Here is a 14,568-nt window from a genome sequence, read left to right as displayed (position 1 = left end):
GATTTGTTTTCAGTTACCCTGAGTTCCACTCACTGGCTTTGCTCTGTTTGGCTGCCTTTTACTAGTTGGGAATCTTAAAAACTGTGTTGATGTTTATTTACTATGTTTACTTCCAATTTGTTTTTACATATATTGGAGGGATTTAAGTGTTTTTGCCCTTTGACCCTTTCACCTTTACCATTACCCCTTTAACTCCCAAGATCTCATTAACAATTCTCCTTACTGTCTGCCATATAGTACTTCTGAAGTTAGTTTGGGGAATTAAAATTTTTCCTTTTCTCATCATTTGTCTGCTTGATATTATATTGATATTGTAAGGAGAACTTGTGTCTTGGTCAATCATGGGAGTTAAAGGGTTAATCCCCTGTTAAAATCCAGTATCCTAGAGTTAGTCTTCACTTTATATTGAAAAAATTTAGTACATACAAGGGTTAGTGACCCTTTTTCGAAATGATTTTTAGTCAGTAATTCATTTTTTTTTTCTTTGTTTAGACTGGCATTGTCATTGTTGACAACTGTAAACTTGCAGTGGCAGTGAATTTTGGGACCAAAGCAGCCCCCTTCCCATTTGCTGCAGCACAGCAGCTTCAAATTAAAGATGAATCGGAAAATTACAGGTACATTTTTATGTAAATGCACACCATCAAGAATAGGCAGAGTGGCTGAGTACTTAGGGCACTGGCCACCTGCTTAGGGACTTGCCAAGTGCTTAGGGACTTGTCATCTGGTTGTCCCAGGTTGTAGTTCTCCACTCTGCCACTCACTGGATTTGTTTTCAGTTGCACTGAGTTCCACTCGTTGGCTTTGCTCTGTTTAAAGCCAATTTGGCTGCCTTTTACTAGTTGCGGTTCTTAAAAACTGTGTTGACGTTTATTTACTATGTTTATTTCCAATTTGTTTGAATTAATTATTTCTAAAATTTGTAAGCAAATTCAGAATAGAGAAATAATTTACATCATGCGAACTGTTAATAGTGTTATTATTATTAATTATTATTGTAATTATTAATTATTGTTATTATCATCAGAGGTTTAGGTATTTATAAGCGGGTCAATACATGCAATAATTTTAGTATAGTGGGTGACCTTTATTGTAAGATGTTTTTGACATGTTCTTGACCCCAAGCAGTGATTTTTTTGTCAGATTACTTATGTCAAACTGCTGTTGGAGCTCTCGTTTTTGGGAGTCAAAGATCTTGAGGGCTAGAACTTCCTGATCAGTGCGCTTTGATCACAAATTTACACTTTTTGCACTTCGTGTCCTATACATAATTCTTCATGTCTACTTCCTTTTTAAATTCTCAAAGTCGTGTATGGAATGTTTTCGTATTTGGAATAAAAAGCAAACTGCAAATAACAACGCTGTGATCCTTTTTTTTTTTTTTTTAGCTCCTTCGATCTGACAGGCCCTCTTCTTCTTGGTGGGCTTATTCAGCTACCAGTTAAATTCCTAGTCCTCTACAAACATTTTACTGGCTGCATCAGAAATATTTACATCAAGTTCTTGGACCTCAGTCAGCCATTGTACAACAACGGAATCAGTGCTAAATGTAAAGCAATGGGCAACACGTGCGCATATAAACCTTGCGAGCGAGGCACGTGTTTTAACATACTTAGTTCTCGTGGCTACCCCACTGGGTTTGATGGAAGTCGCTGTGAAACAGGTATTGAATTTTTATTTACGGATATGTTAGCGAACATTCCTCTCGCACTTAGTTTAGTTTGAAGCGTTCGGAAAAGTACGGAATCTTTTGGAATCTTTTCAGATGCTTGGTATCTAAGATGCAGACAACAGTTCATGAGTTGTGCATGATAAAAGACACCTTACGAGCATTTAAATGTATGCGAAGATCTGCCGGTTTCAAAAACCCTGTGAACAATCCTCAGAGTTGAAAGATTCCCTTCCTTAACGTTAAGGGCCGAGTTCCTCAAATACTGTCTTCTGTTGTGTCAGCAATTTCTGTTTCTTAACCCTTTCACTGCCAAGATATCATTGTTAATTCTCCTTACTGTCTGTCATACAATTCTTATGATGTTAGTTCTGAGAATTTAGTATTGGATCAATTAATAATTCTCTAATTGATATTTTTCTTTATTCTCGTCGCTTGTCCGCTTGTCTACAATTCTTACAATATTAGTTCAGAGAATTTAGTATTGGAGCAGCTAATTATCCCCAAATTGATGTTTTTCTTTATTCTCATCGCTTATCTGGTTGATGTTGTATTAATATTGTAAGGAGAAATTCTGTCTTGGTCACTCATGGGAATTTAAGGGTTAAATTGGAGAGAAATTATCCAGGACTCCAGTTAGCGTTGATTTTCTGGGAGTCACGTTTCCCTAAAATACCCCAACTAAGGAGAACGTCAATTTCTTATCACGGGTTCTTATATGGAAACCATTCATACAAACTTCCTTGTTCAACAGGTGTGAAATACATTGAGAGCTTCTCAGGACAGAGTTTTAAGAGGTTGCCTACCAATTCAAAGGTCAATCTTCCGTGGAGTGTTTCAGTGAGGTTCTACACAGCCAAGCCTTCAGGAACTCTGCTTGAAACCTCTTTTCCGTCATCATCTTCGGTGTTGGAGGTAAGTTATGTAAATCAAGGTACATGTTTTAAAAGTCATTGAACGTTGATATACTTACGTGAACTTCGATGCTATTTCAGGGCAGAAAAGTGCATTGTATGGGCGGTGTGTCTGAAAGAAAGCCACTGAATGGCTCTCTTGTGGTCTTGCATTTTTCATCGCCTGTAAACCTCGCCCACTGCTCTAGAATTCAGTTCTGAATCTAATGTGTCTTTCATTCACTTGTTACGCAACTGGTAATCGGTGCTTTTTTAAAAATTTTTACTCGTTTTGTTTTTGTCCAGGCGAAGCACTATCGAAAGATTGTAAGCTATACATTCTCGGGTGCCCCTCTGTTTTGTGATGGCTGTTTTAGATGTGACTGTGAAGAGATTGGTAGTACTTGTGATTAGTGTGCTACAGAGAATGGCCAGTGCCCTTGTCTTAAAGGCCGAAGGGGAGGGAAGAATGTGGTCGGGAGGCGTTGTAATCAGTGCGAAGACAAACAGGGTCAGATTGTGAGCGGTAGAGGCTGTGTGGGTAAGTCCGTTCTTCTTCATCTTGCTTTCCCATCCACCTCTCCATCTGTAGTTTCGTTGCAGACACTGTGTCGATGAACGTTGGGCCCGTTTTATTTTTTAGTTCGTTTTGTGACATAGTGTTTTCCTCAATGGTATTCTTTGGCGCAGTTGACATGCATGTTGCTGTGGCAAACAAGACAAACAACAACATAGAGATGACGGTCTGAAATTGTTCATATTTATACACAAATTTTGTATTTGTGGAATGGTGCGGTATTTGTATACAATTACATTGATTGATTTAGTATGTCGTGTTGTTCGTTGACTTTCTTTTTATCATCTTAGCTCAACACACTCGTCTTTATCATGGCGTTGTTCACTTTACTTCAAAAACAATCAAGAAAGAGACGTCGCCGGCATCACCACCATCACCACGACGACGAACAATTTAACTTGACGTAAGATAGCGTACCAATCGTTTCTTACTAAAGCCTGGTTTTCACGAGCGACGCGAGCACAAACACAAGCATAACAGCTCATAGAGAAGCAGGCAAGAATCAAGCGCAAGGATCAAAATTTGTCCTTTTTCTTGTGCTACTCTTTGTGCTCGTCGACGTTCGTTTTCAATTGGCATACTTACCTTATGCTTGCGTTTGTGCTTGCGCTTGTGTTTGCGTCGCTGGGGAAAACCAGGCTTAAGCGTAAAAGACTATTTAACAACTTTTCACCGAAGTAGAGGTGGCTCGTGGTGGATATTTACCCAATCATGAAGCGGCGAGATTAAATATCAACTGCCAGCTTCCTCCACTGAGGTGAATAGTTAACTACCACGCTATAGATAACGAAAGACACTAGATTTATGCAGACCATGTATTGAAAACCGCTTCCCTTGACTGACCAATCTCCAACTGCTCAATAACTGAGAAATGTTTTAATACCTTAAAATGATAAGGTGATAAAATGAAATTTAACAAATCCCTCCCATGAGGTTCTGGAGTATTCCAATGATCCCCCTTTCCTCTCTCTCTCTCTCTCTCTCTCTCTCTCTCTCTCTCTCTCTCTCTCTCTCTCTCTCTCTCTCTCTCTCTCTCTCTCTCTCTCTCTCTCTCTCTCTCTCTCTCTCCCCCCCCCCTTCCATTGAAAATCAATTTTCCATAGTCCACCATTAAACTTTGTTCGAGACGATTGATTCCCCCTCTGTTTCCCTTTAAGACCACGTGATCCCTCCCCCTCCCTGCCCCGCCCTCCCTCGAGACATTCTTAATCATTGATTCGTCTTCTGTACAAAGCATGTTCTGTTTTTCACTTGCTCTTCTCCGCTTTTTGCCTCCTTTTTCATGGTCTGCTGTATCTTTACCTCTTCTCATTTTTCAGCCATTCTTTCATCCGACCTAACCTCTCCCTTGTTAGGTATACAGCATTTCTTTGAATAAGCACCAACGCTCTAAGAAGCGCCCTCCGCCGAATAAGTGCCCACCCTCAGGCGCCCCCTCAAACCCCCACCCCGTCTCTTCCCTCATTTCCTCAGCTGGAAGGGACACAAAGAAAACCGCTTTCTTTTGCCACTTTAGCTATAACTTTTCAAGCTTCAACTGCAGTGGAATCAGAACAAGAGATTAACAAGAGCCCCCCTCGATTAAGTGCCATCCCTTCTAAGAAGCGCACACCCCCCCCCCCCCTCTTTCCCTTTGACCGATATTTTAAATAGCCGCTTGTTTGAGGAAATACTGTTTTGCAATTTTTCACTGTTTCATCTCCATTGTGAGTACCACAATGTTATCCTTCTCCTGCTTGTCACGTTGGTTCAAAGTTCATTGTCACTTGCCAACAAATAAAACAAGTAGGTTTCGTTTCACCCTTTAACTCCCAAACTTGATCAACATGTAACTTCTCCTTGAGGTTCCGGTTTATTATCTTGTAAATACGTTTTTAGAGCAGACAGTCTTATCAGCCGGAGAGTATCATTTTGCAGTAACACAAAACTCTTCCCTCTAATTTTCAAGGAAATGCATCGTGGTAAGAGGAGAGAATTGCCAATTGGATCTGGAGGGTGAAAGGGTGAACTAACCTTTTTCTTTTCCCCTTCTTCTTTCCCACTTTTCAATTCATGCACTCTCCCTCCCCTCCCTGTTCGTTTTCACAAGACTATTCCATTTTCTCTCATTCCAGTCTCCCTCACCCAACCGATTGATTTCTTTTTTCTTTCTTCACCTGTTTAACGAAAAGTTCTGTTTCCGTTTTTTTCCTTAGAAACGCTCCTATCACCCAGGGGAGACGGCACCTCTCTGATCCCCGTATGATTTTGACGACGATGGAAACTCCATTAGCATATCTACCACGGAGCCATCCAGCAGCGGTTCCGTAGCAGTGTAACGAGTCGGTTCACCACAGACAACAGTATCACTGATACTATAGGAGATGAAGATACCATTGCACCAGGTGTGTGTTTGAAGTGGAATTTCTCTCAAATATGCTCTATAAATTGTGCTCAGTCCAAGTAGTAAGAACGTGGTTTTAAATAAATTACAGTGATTTCTAGTCGGCTTCTATACCCTAGAGACCGAAGAAAAGTGCCCCCGCCAAATCCCCTTTTTTTTCTTTAATGAAGACCAGGTTTGTGCCCTACGAAGCCAAGTTTTCCTTAATTACAGTCGTCCCACAGGAAATGTTCCTTTGCAATTCAATTCGGTAGGGAGAAAAGAAGAATCACCCAGTAAGTAAAGACAAGACTTAAAACACAAAAGCAATCAGAAGCAATCTCAACCCACAACCATACATGGAGCCAGGCTAACTGGTTTAGGGCAGAAGGGGCTGGGCATTGATTGCTGTATAGTGGAATTTATAATTGCTTTTTTTCAAGGAACCAACTCCTTTGAACCATTTTAGGAATGACTTATGGCTTGCAGAAACTGTACATTCTGTATGTTTGTTTGTTTGTGTCGTCCAAGTTTTGCATTTCGCTCAGCGAAAGAATACGTTGTAATGGAGTTATTCCTTATTTCTGGGAACTAATTTTTGTTTGATTGTTCTAATTTCAGATGGAAAATCGCGAAAGGCCAAGTACCCTGATACTCCTGAACTCGGTAAGTCGTTTACAATGCGTAAACTCGAACATTTCTATGTTTTAACTCCTTTGCAGTCAATATTTTGATGGTCACGAAACGAAGAGGAAAATAAGGGGTGATATTACTTCGTCACGCAATATTATTGTGCAACGAAACATCTGTAACACATCTTTGGTAAAGTCAGTTAAAGGCTAACAGTCTTGTGAGTATATATAGAGTGGGTAGCATTATAGGCGCACTCTGATTGGCTACTCAAACTCCAAATATCCCTTGCTAATCACCTCCGAGCAACGCGCGCGCGATTTGCGCCCGGAAAGATGGTAATCGTTGCAGGAAGAAATGCGTTCGGGTTTTTACCTAATTAATTATGCAAAAAATACAGTAAAATTGACCAACTTTAATGTGCTAGTGCTGAAGGAAGATTTTTCGTAAGAAATCGGTGGTGTTTTTACTTCAAAATATAATTCATTTGATTTTTATTTGTGGCACTTTTAGGAGCTTTGGTCTAATTTTAAAATTTACATGATTTTTTAACAAAGTACTCTCAAACGCTTGTTGCAAAAAGCGAAAAATAAAGCAACTTCAAGCCTTCAAAACGCGTCTTGGTATATGAGAAATCATGTCAAATTATATGCTGGCACAACGTTTGGTCCTTATACGAAAATAATATGAAATAAAAAATTTGAATAATTCAGAAAAGTGCCGGCAAAATAAAAGAGTTTGCGACGTACTGTGGCCAAGATCAGGAAGCAAGCAACACTTTCACCTTTACCTGTAACCCTTTAACTCCCAAGATCTCATTAATAATTATCCTTACGGTCTGCCATATTGTTCTTTAGAAGTTAGTTTGGGGAATTTGGTAATGGATCAAGTAATAATCCCTAATTAAATTTTTCTTATTCTCATTACTTGTCTGCTTGATATTGTATTGATATTGTATTGATATTGTATTGATATTGTATTGATATTGTATTGATATTGTATTGATATTGTATTGATATTGTATTGATATTGTATTGATATTGTATTGATATTGTATTGATATTGTATTGATATTGTATTGATATTGTATTGATATTGTATTGATATTGTAAGGAGAAATTCTGTCTTGGTCACTCATGGGAGTTAAAGGGTTAAACCCCTGTTACAATCCAGTATCCCAAGTTATCTTGTGTTGTACTTTCATGATCTCAGAGTTAGTCTTCACTTTATATTGAAAAAATTTAATACATACAAGGATAAGTAACCCTTTTTCGAAATGTTTTTTACCCAGTAAATCATTTTTTTCTTTGTTTAGAGTAGCATTAACATTGTTGACGAATGTAAACTTGCCGTGGCAGTGAATTTTGGGACCAAAGCAGCCTCCTTCTCATGTGTCGCAGCACGGCAGCTTCAAATTAAAGATGAATCTGAAAATTACAGGTACATTTTTATGTAAATGCACACCATCAGGAAAGACCCTTGGATTAGGCAGAGTGGCTGAGTGCTTAGGGCACTGGCCACCTGCTTAGGGACTTGCCAAGTGCTTAGGGACTTGTCATCCGGTTGTCCCAGGTTGTAGTTCTCCACTCTGCTACTCACTGGATTTGTTTTCAGTTGCACTGTGTTCCACTCGTTGGCTTTGCTCTGTTTAAAGCCAATTTGTCTGCCTTTTACTAGTTGCGGTTCTTAAAAACTGTGTTGACGTTTATTTACTATGTTTATTTCCAATTTGTTTGAATTAATTATTTCTAAAACTTGTAAGCAAATTGAGAGTAAAGAAATATTTCATACGAACTGTTAATAGTGTTATTGTTATTGTTATAATTAATTGTTATTATTATTGTTATTATTAATCATCATCATCATCATCATCATCATCAGAGCTTTAGGTATTTATAAACGGGTCAATATATGCAATAATTTTTGTATAGTGGGTGACCTTTATTGTAAGAAGTTTTTGACATGTTCTTGACCCCAAGCAGTGATTTTTCTGTCAGATTACTTATGTCAAACTGCAGTTGGAGCTCTCATTTCTGGGGTCAACTGTCTCATTTCTGAGCTCTCGTTTCAAGGGTCAACTGTCATCTTGAGGGCTAGAACTTCCTGATCAGTGCGCTTTGATAACAAGTGTACACTTTTTGCAGTACTTGACCTATACATAATTCTAGATTTTTACTTACTCTTTAAATTCACAAAATCGTTTATGGAATGTTTTCGTGTTTGTAATAAAAAGTGAACTGCAAATAGCAACACCGGTTTTTTTGCTTTGTTTTGTGTTTTTTTTGCTCCTTGCATTTGACAGGCCCTCTTCTTCTCGGTGGGCTCGTGCAGGTACCAATTAAATTCCCAGTCCTCTACAAACATTTTACTGGCTGCATCAGAAATGTTTACATCAATCACGAGTTCTTGGACCTCAGTCAGCCATTGTACAACAACGACGGAACCAGTGCTAAATGTAAAGCAATGGGCAACACGTGCGCATATAAACCTTGCGGGCGAGGCACGTGTTTTAACATACTTGGTTCTCACCGGTGTGACTGTCCCACTGGGTTTGATGGAAGTCGCGGTGAAACAGGTATTTAATTTTTTTTTACGGATATGTAAGTAATCTTTCCTCTCGCACTTACTATAGTTTGAAGCGTTCGGAAGAGTACGGAATCTTTTGAAATCTTTTCAAATGCCTAGTATCTAAGATGCAGACAACAGTTCATGAGTTGTGCATGATAAAGGACACCTTATGAGCATTTAATTGTATGCGGTTCCTTGTTATGAAAAATATATAGTCGAGTTAATCTGATTTAGTGGATCTTCAATTAATAAATGCACGAACTTAATCACCAGTATTTTCGCCTTGAATTATTGATCCATTCCAGATTTTGACCCAACAGTTCTGAGGGAAGAGCGAAAAATCAGTTTTACTGTACATCTGACGAAGATCTGTCGGTTTCAAAAACCCTGTGAACAATCCTCAGAGTTGAAAGATTCCCTTCCTTAACGTTAAGGGCCGAGTTCCTCAAATACTGTCTTCTCTTGTGTCAGCAATTTCTGTTTCTCAACCCTTTCACTGCTAAGATATCATTGTTAATTCTCCTTACTGTCTGTCATATAATTCTTATGATGTTAGTTCTGAGAATTTAGTATTGGATCAATTAATAATTCTCTAATTGATATTTTTCTTCATTCTCTCACTTGTCTGCTTGATATTGTTTTGACATTGTAAGGAGAAATTCTGTCTTGGTCATTTATGGCAGGTAAAGGTTGTTGTAACTCGGGTTAATTAATTTCCTAAACCCTTTAACTCCCTGATCAAATTTGTAATTCTCCCTACTGTCAACCATACAATTCTTACGATGTTAGTTCAGAGAATTTAGTATTGGATCAACTAATTATTCCCAAATTGATGTTTTTCTTTATTCTCATCACTTACCTGGTTGATATTGTATTAATATTGTAAGGAGAAATACTGTCTTGGTCACTCATGGGAGTTAAAGGGTTAAATTGGAGAGAAATTATCCAGGCCTCCAGTCAGCGTTGATTTTCTGGGATTCGCATTACCCTAAAATACCCCAACTAAGGAGAACGTCAATTTCTTATCACGGGTTCTTTGATGTAAACCATTCATACAAACTTCCTTGTTCAACAGGTGTGAAATACACTAGGAGATTCTCAAGACGGAGTTTTAAGAGGGTGCCTGTCAACTCAAAGCTCAATCTTCTGTGGAGTGTTTCAATGAGATTCCGCACAGCTAAGCCTTCAGGAGCTCTGTTTGAAATCTCTTTTTCGTCATCATCTTCAGTGCCGGAGGTAAGTTATGTAAATCAAGATACATTTTTTAAAAGCCATTGAACGTTGATATACTTACGTGAACTTCGTTTCTATTTCAGTTGATTGATGGTAAACTGTCGTACAACTACAAAGAGTTGTTGGTTCTCCAATTGCCTCACATAGCGGTGAATGATACCCAGTGGCATCACAAGTCAGACATGAATTATTAAAAGATGTATTTGAAATGTCGTCAGAAGAATTGTAATCTATTCCATTGGTGGCTTTACAAACCCTCCAGGAAAACACAGCAAATTCTGTGTGCTGACATGGAATGACATTTTATGTCGTAGATAGACGACGTCATCTTACACTGCCCTTATTTTAAATTGTAGAAGAAGAAGGAGTAGATGCATAGGTTGAAAATTTTCGGACGGTAAATGGCGAAGTTACGCCTAAGAACTTATGGGTTTTAAACCTCATGAACTCGATGCCTTAGAACATGGAGATCCTAGAGATTTTCTAACATTTATATCAATTTTTAAGTAAAATGGTATAATTCGCGTTTTTCAGAGCGTAGATTTAAGGAAGGCATATCCACAGATGAAGAACTGTTCTTATTAGCTCAGGAATTAGCCAAAGAAGATCCTAAAAAAGAGGAAGAATTTTTGACGATTTTATTTCACGATTTTATTTCAAAAATGAATTTTGTAAATTTTTTGATTTTTTAATAGGTGAGCTTTCTGAAGAAGAGCATGCACATATTGCGCAGAGGATTGGATTATCGTTGTTTTGGAGGTTAGCTCCACGACTAGGCCTAACTAGTAGTGAACTGGAATGTTTAGAAAACTAGGCCATGTGTCTGGAGTGTTATAATGCGGATAAATAAAATGTGTGTAAATTGAAATCATATTCTTATTTTGTTCAATCATGGGTTCTTGGTGGCGTCGTCTATATTGTTACGCTCATTACCGATTCGTATCGTGGGTATGTGTACGCATTAAGGTACTCGTGTACGAAGACGATGACGTGTATAGAATACCTTACGACTGGGTTCCTTCCCTTATGATAGAAGATGTGTATAAACATGCTATGAAACCTCATTTGTATCCTCCCCATACTCGTATTCGTCACTTGATGACTTTCATGCGATATTACGAGGGAAAGTATGCATATAATATGTGGAATCGATTGTACGCACAGTATTTGGGAGAGTATTGGATTGGTTACTACTGTGTGAGTCATTGGTTCAAATTGTAATGGCTAAAAAGAAAAGGAAGATTCAATCCGAGACAAAGAAGATACTCGATTACGATACACCCGGTGTCGTCGGCAGTCTAGGGAGCGTGTCTCAATATGCTCAAGCTAAATGTATTTCACGTCCCAAAGCGAAAAAAGAATTAGAGAAAAATCTTGCCTATACGCTTCATAAACCGCGTCGTAGAAGAGGTATGTTTCAACCTTTCGTCGTCTTTGACATTGACCAACAGTGGGTAGCTGATTTGGTGGCAGTGTAAACTCTGGCTAAACAGAATAAAGGATTCAGATACATTCTGATCGTCGTTAACGCGTTTTTCAAATACGCGTGGGCTCAACCTATTAAAAAGAGGACAAGAAAAGATGTCGCGGAAGCATTTGCCAAGATCCTCAAAACTGCTTAGGGACGTAAACCTCAAACCTTACAGACAGATGCAGGAAAGGAATTTTACAATCAAGTCTTTCAGACTCTGATGAAACAGCAGAACATTCATCATTTTTCCATCCACGGAGATGCCAAAGACATTATTGTCGAATGATTTAATAGAAGTGTGAAATCGAAACTGTACAAATATTTTACAGCGGCTAATACCTTAAAGTATGTAGACAACTTACCGAAACTCGTGTATCAATATAATCACACGTATCATAGAAGTATTTGCATGACTCCCGCCAAAGTCACTATGTTCAATCCCAAAGACGTTTGGGACAATTTGTACGGCAAGTATGTGAATCTCAAGAAAAAAACCTCCTGCCTTTAAAGTGGGGGATAAAGTGAGATTGAATAAAAAATTTAGAACTTTCAAAAAAGGATACTTACCCGGTTGGACTGAAGAGGTGTTTGTGGTACGCAAAGTCTTACCGGTTATGACTACCACCAATAAAATGGAAGAATTCGAAGACACACCTTTGCAGGGTACGTTTTACGTGTGGGATTTACAAAAACTACAATTGGACGAATCCTCGTATTTTAGAGTGGAGAAAGTCTTGAAACGACAAAAAGATAAATTGTACGTCAAGTGGAATGGATATCCCGCTAAATATAACAGTTGGATCCATAAAAAAGATTTAAAGTGACGTGTGTACTCGTACTTGACACCATCCTGAGAGGAGGTAGTTTGAAACGTTTCAAAGCAAGTGGGGGTCCGAATCAAACGGGAGGTGGTATTTTTCGTTGGAGTTCGCCACCCCTGTTCTACGAACCAGGTGTACCAGGCGACATTCCACCACAAGTAGGAAGTGGTATGAGACAAGATTTTTTAAAGGTAGTGAAGAAAGAATTTAAAAGTGGATTGAAGAAGCGATCCTTGTCAGAAGTGGGACGTGGAGCGAAGAGAGGTGCTTCTATAGCACTCAAGAACGAAGTGAAACGAAAAATCAGGAGAAAGTTGAACGATATCTTTGGAGCCTAAAAAATGACTCGTATCAGTACCATACGTAGTAGTGCCACTATCATTGGGGTGGGTACAGGATATTCGAATGATCCTGTGACTCCTATTTTAAAAAAGTATAAAGGAAGACAAAGGTATCATGGTCAGCAAGGCAGTGGGTTTCTGAGGAAGAGAAGATCATTTAAGAACCGTTCTACTCGCTGACGCACCCATAAACGATGGAGACGTTGAAGTAAACACATCATCTGTAGCGAGATGGCCGTGAAAACAAGCCGCTATCAATCCTAATCTCAACCTATTCACGATTCCACCTACGGATCTTTCTACTGCTAGTTACAGGTACGTCAAAGTACCACCTCAGACAGCGAGTATTACTCACGTTTACATAGAAAGACAATCAATTACATTTATCTGGAGCGGAGTTTTGTGAAATTGTATTTGGGATTCAAGACGACGGGAAATGCCAATCTCACTTCGCGCAATGACACTGTGAATCGCATGACAACTCCAGCCAATAACCTGGCGCACACACTCTTCAAACAAGTCAATTTCCGAGCTAATGGCACCCTTCTCACAGGACAAGAGGACATGTACCATCTCAAAGCCTACATACAGACGGTGTTGAATTATGACAGAGATGATGGAGAGACCATCCTTTAACCCACAGGTTGGAGGAATGAAATCGATTCGCCCGTGACGATCGGCAAACAAAACTTGTCCCGAGAACCAAGTAAAATACCAATAACGACTTCCACGTTTAACTGCATGAAATTGTCCATAATTCTGATTGCCCGATTGCCTGATTGTCTGTTTACTTGTATGATTAGCTATTTGTAGATTTTGTGGCTAGTAACGAGTACTTTACTTCGTTTTTGGCGGACCTCATTTGAAAAACAGTTTGAATATCCTTACGTAAAGATTATTTAACTCCCAGACCAGGGGAGTAAATATGGCAGAATCCAAAAGATGGTTTCATACCTGTCAAGCTGATCGGTCGATATTTTCCAAGTTTCAGATTCCGGGGAACATTTTTCCAGGTTTGTTCTGTTAATGAACAGTTTGAAAAATTCAGAAGACAAGTAGCAGAGAAAGTCTGGACAAATGACAGAAAGTGATGGACCAAAAAGTAAGACATTTCCTGTAAAATTCAGAAACGACAATTGGGGAAACATTGTATGAAAACCAGAACCCCATGCTTCTCCATAAAGAAAAACTACCTCAACTTGTCCGGGTAATCATCTGGTGATGAGCCTTCAAAGAAGGAAACGTAAAATCATAAAAGAACTTGTAACTGTTTAAGTAACTTGCGTGTGCCTTTCTGAACTTCAGTTGTGGTACTCTAATTTCCTCTTAAGCACTTCAAAAAAATTATCGAACTATAATGAAGAGTTAAGGAGAGCAAAATACAATGGATGTTTTTCATTTGTCATGATTATTTTTGGTCGTTAAATGTGAACCATTCCAAATGAGATCACAGCCGACCGAGTTGCAAGATAAAAAAGACTGGTTAGAGGTCAATAACGACTAAGCATTCCACGCGAAATTTGATAATAGCCTGGGACTTAGCGCGTGTTGTGTTGGAACTCGCCATGTGACTAAACTTCGTTGTAAATAGAGATTACTTCATGGAAAATGCGCGCGTACGATTTTTATTCACGAGTTGTGTAGTATCAGAAAACGAACGAGTGAGCGCAGCGAACGAGTGGGTTTTCTGATACGTATCAACGAGTGAATGAAAATCGTACAAAGCATTTTCCATGCAGTAATGTTTTTATTTCATAGGTGCTGAGATTTTTTCGTGTTGTCTTTGGTAGACTTGGTAGACAAATAGCACAAATGGGGCGATGAAAAGCGTAAAAAGTAGTTTAAAAATTTCTCAACAACAAGTTTATTAAAGTGCATAAAGTTCATAACACTTAAGCTTACCTGTGTTTATTAGATATCCATCAAGTTCAATGTCTATTAATATTATAATAAAGGAAGCCATGCCAACAAACTACTTAGTGTCATGTAAAGAAAGTCAATAT

General features: G+C 38.7%; 1 protein-coding gene across 3 annotated transcripts; it reads left to right on the top strand.

The window, feature by feature from the left end:
• Positions 1–297: 297 nt before the first annotated feature.
• On the top strand, positions 298–10,800 carry LOC149045633 (cadherin EGF LAG seven-pass G-type receptor 1-like). Of its 3 annotated transcripts, none has more exons than XM_089207393.1 (4): positions 298–617; positions 8,434–8,706; positions 9,775–9,935; positions 10,016–10,800. In XM_089207393.1, exons 1-4 carry the CDS (start codon positions 599–601, stop codon positions 10,124–10,126), a joined length of 564 nt encoding a protein of 187 aa, XP_089063519.1. In that variant the 5' UTR covers positions 298–598; the 3' UTR covers positions 10,127–10,800. The 3 variants fall into 3 exon arrangements, with proteins under 3 accessions (XP_089063519.1, XP_089063520.1, XP_089063518.1); XM_089207394.1 differs by lacking the exon at positions 298–617 and adding an exon at positions 7,186–7,571 and having other exon boundaries at positions 10,628–10,800; XM_089207392.1 differs by lacking the exon at positions 298–617 and adding an exon at positions 7,315–7,571.
• The last annotated feature ends 3,768 nt before the right edge of the window (positions 10,801–14,568 follow it).

This window comes from Pocillopora damicornis, chromosome 5 (genome assembly GCF_964200805.1).
Source record: "Pocillopora damicornis chromosome 5, jaPocDami1.2, whole genome shotgun sequence".
In the NCBI taxonomy this organism is placed as follows: domain Eukaryota; kingdom Metazoa; phylum Cnidaria; class Anthozoa; order Scleractinia; family Pocilloporidae; genus Pocillopora; species Pocillopora damicornis.
Note: the sequence above shows the minus strand (reverse complement) of the source record. Positions and strands in the feature narration are given on the sequence as shown.